The following is a 3,966-nucleotide window of genomic DNA, read 5'->3' as shown; positions in this document are numbered from 1 at the left end:
TTTAAAAGAAAGAAAATACTTTTACCATCACACAAAAGAATTGTATTTTATTCAGGAAATGGAGGATAAGTAACAATTGCTCATCTGGTCGAAACCGCTGTCCAGGTGACAGACAGACACAGAAGACAGTGAGAGAATCCTCAGAGGGTGCCTAGGAGGTGAGCTGCTGCTCTTCCTTCTGAGGCTCTGCGATGTTTTCTCGGGTACCTCCCAGTGGGAAGTGGCAAGACTCAGATAGGAAACCAGTGACCATCAGGAATCACCACACGCATAGAGCAGGCTGAAGGGTGGAAAGCTTCTTCTGTATCCATGATAGGCTTTGAAGAGAAGATGAAGGTGGAGCTGTGGAACTAGGTGAGCCGATTGTCCTTATCCTTTCCAGGTGCAGATAAAAGCTGAAGCTGTTACTTGTTCTTGGGTGGGCACTTCTGCTGGCATTGCTGGGTAGGTGTCCCAGGAGGGCATTTCTGCTGGCACTGCTGAGGTGGGCAAGGGTCTGAATCCTTCTTAGGTGAGCAAGGATCAGGGCACTTTGTTACACAGACTGGAGGTGTCTTGCACTTCTGCTTGCACTGCTGCTCTTGAGAAGACATCTTTCTGGAGTCTTAATTTCTGAAAGACAGTATAAGACTGTGTTCACAAGAAGGAATCCCTACACAGAGAAGAGCAAAAGCTTGTGTAACACAAACAGACAGTATCTCTCCAATCTCTAAGCATGTGTTTTAATCTCTTTAATACCTTTTAATGAATTTCTGACATCTCTCTCGTTCTTTAGCAAATCTATTCATCAGCCCAGAGAAAACCTTCTCTTTTCTCATACAACTTTTCCAAAGAAAATATCTTTGTTTTAAAGAAACAAGCGATGTTTTCAGTTTTGTTACTTTCTTTTTTTTTTTTTAAGAAAACAACATCTTAAAAAAACGCTATCACAAGTTTTAAAATCCTGGGCAAGCTCACAAGCAATTCCTATCACCATTTTCTTTCATGAGGACCCGACAGGATGACTTTGTACAGAGCAAACAGCAATCAGGATGAATGTAAGAGTCTCACAATTTCTAATATAAATGCCTCAGAAATCACAGCAGAGGTCCAAGAAAAAGCTATAGAAAAAGGTAAATCCTTTGCTCTTTATCCCTTCATGTCAAAATTTCCTATCAATTTCTTTTTCAATACAGGAATTCAAGCTAGGTATCAGAAATCTAGTAAATGCAATATAACATTCTGCCCATATTCCAAGTTCCCATGCACTAAGTAGCGTTATACCCATGATCATAACCTTGGACCCATCAAATTTGCTGTCTCCAGCATAAAGACAACATTCGGGGGCCCGACAACAAATTTAAACTGAAGAATCAGACTCACCAGGTTCTCCAATGTCAATCGGAACTCGAGTAGCAGGAGGATAGCTGTCGTGCAGCACAGGACCTTTTTATTGGGGTTTGCTGCCCCACCCAAGAGGAAGCGGAGCTGTCCAAACTGGCCTCGTGCAGTCATTTCCCAACCCAAATGCAAATCCATCCATAACTGGCTTGGCAGGGACTCTGAAAACAGGAAATGTCCTGCGCCAGGATCTCCTCACTAGATTATGTTCTCATGACTCACAGAGTCCCTGCCTTAGCTCTCCGTTTCAGTGGTTTATGGCAGTGGGAGAATTTCGGGGGTTCTCTAACTTGTAGGCAAGTGTTCCCTTTCCTGATTGGGGAAGATGACCCTTTTCTATCTTTCACCTTCCTTGACTTCTAAAACTGCCTGTCTAGTTGCACTTGAACTGGTGGCCATTTTGTTGTACATACTGGTTTGAAAATGGCCTGGCTACCTGGTGACACCTTTCTCTTTACCTCAAGTCCTTCTTACAATACATTTGGCCTTGATCCGCGGCTTGCTAAGTGAAATCTCTTCTCCTCTTCTAAAATGGACTGAGGGAAGTTAGCAGATGATCTCAGATGACTTCCCATCATGATACTTAGATAAGTTTAGTAAAGTGGTGACCTCTAGGGTCCTCCTTTCACTGCTTTGTTTCTTCAAATTAAGAACATCCAACAATCAGATTCCTATGAACTTTATAAATCTGTTTCACTTCCGGCCACAAGGAATTCACTAGGAGCATAACATCACCTACCATAATTCCAATCAGCTGGCAGATCAGAACCTAGACTTACAATAGAAACCAAGCCTTTTACTCATACCTCCCAAATGTGACATACCACCGGCTCCTACCTAATTACTCCCAAAGGACCTCCTTGGATTCTTCAACTTTTGAAGAAAGCTCAGAGGAGTGTTTAAATTTTCTGGCTTCCTGTCCCTTTGAAATCATTGGAAAACCCTATCTAATATGCAATGCCATTCAAATAACTGATTTTATATCTACTTATTATATATGAATTATTAAACACGTTGATTCACATCACATCTAGGGTTAAATTCAAGAGATAGTTGAAATCACTTTATTAATAATTCGGTCGTTGATGTTAATTGCCATTCATACACTACTTCTTAATCATTAATAATAATTTTATTATAATTTTAACCTATCTGTAGATTCTTCCATATTGATCACAGGGGAATATAAGTGAAATTAACCTATTTTGTGCTCTACTTTCTTCATACAATTTGTCCATGAGCTGGAAGGAATTTTTGATACTTTTTATGGGTGAACTTGAATGGAACAGGTTGCTCAAATAATTGGTCAATCTTTATTCAGGATTTTTCTCTAAGGATGCTTTTGGATGAGAGTAATACTTAAATCAGTGCCCTGAGTAAAGGAGTTTGCCCTCTGTAAGTGGGTATGCCTCATATAGTCAGTTGAATAGAACAAAAGACTGACCCCTCCCTCATCCAGGTAAGAGACAATTCCCCTGCCTGATGGCCTTCCAGCTAGGGTTGGCCCTGCATATTTTGGACTTTCCAGCCTTCCTAATCTCTCTCTCTCTATTTGTCTCTTTCTCTGTCTCTTCTCTCTCTCTCTCTCTCTCTTGCTGTGTGTGTGTGTGTGTCTCTCACTATTCATATATATATATGTATATATACATATATATATGTAAATTGAATATTTCTTCTGCCATTTCATGCACTTGATTCCCTATGGCCAATTAAATTAAAAATTCAAAAAGTTAGTTTAAAGTGAATTTAAAGTAAAAAATATTAATATTACATGATACTTGTGGTGTGTAATTATAACAAATATAATGAGCCTTAAGGAATAACTGAAGTTCAGGAAACAATGCCCTAGTATGTTCTCCAACCCTGGCAAAAGATTTCATTTCTGCCTTTTCAGTCCTGGACCTGAACTATCCTCTGTCCCCTTGGGCAATGAAACTTCTCTTTATGGGTCATGGCTGGTGAGCGGCCCTGTCTCATTTAGAAAAAATTTTCAGCACAGGCTTCATGTTACTGTAGAATGTGGTAACACATTTTTGATAAAATCAGGATGTCCTATCTCACCTCAACCCAACACTACCCTAGACTACTGTCATATGCTTAAAATTCCTTTATCAGAAAAATTAATATTTTTTATTCCACCAAAAATATCAGATTTAAATTGTGTGAAACCAAAAAGAAATGGAAGATACCATTTAAGACTCAAACCATCACATATAAGTGACTGAGAGTAGGTTTGGGGAGGGGAGAGAGGATCAGAGCACTAAAGGTCTGAAATCTAGGTGAATTACAAACTTAAGGCTGATCTCTTTGCTGTCTTCTACTCTTTCCAGATATGTTTTAGGTCTTTAAAAGACAGCAATTTTAAAAATGTATTTTCATGCTCGTTTTCTCTCTTCTTCAGCCCTCCAGTCCCCTCAACCTGCCATATTACCCTTTGCTCCCCAACGTGTACTCCTAACTGTCCAATTTTGTACATTTTCATATCAATGCATTTCGTGATTAGTACTTTACTATTTTTAAAATTCTTGCAGTCAGTAGAGCTAACCAGTTGCAAATTAAAAGTTTAAAGTGATGTTGCTAAATGCC

General features: G+C 39.4%; 1 protein-coding gene across 1 annotated transcript; it reads right to left on the bottom strand.

Moving 5' to 3' along the window:
• Positions 1 to 404: 404 nt before the first annotated feature.
• Positions 405 to 593, bottom strand: LOC133088174 (small proline-rich protein 2E-like). The gene has a single exon (XM_061185993.1). The coding sequence runs from the start codon at positions 591 to 593 to the stop codon at positions 405 to 407; it is 189 nt and encodes a 62-aa protein (XP_061041976.1).
• Between the last annotated feature and the right edge of the window lie 3,373 nt (positions 594 to 3,966).

Source organism: Eubalaena glacialis, chromosome 3, assembly GCF_028564815.1.
Source record: "Eubalaena glacialis isolate mEubGla1 chromosome 3, mEubGla1.1.hap2.+ XY, whole genome shotgun sequence".
In the NCBI taxonomy this organism is placed as follows: Eukaryota; Metazoa; Chordata; class Mammalia; order Artiodactyla; family Balaenidae; genus Eubalaena; species Eubalaena glacialis.
This window is presented reverse-complemented; position numbering and strand designations above follow the sequence as displayed.

Coding starts and splice junctions, on each gene's coding strand:
- LOC133088174 (XM_061185993.1), bottom strand. CDS start 593: ATGTCTTCTCAAGAGCAGCAGTGCAAGCAGAAGTGCAAGACACCTCCA.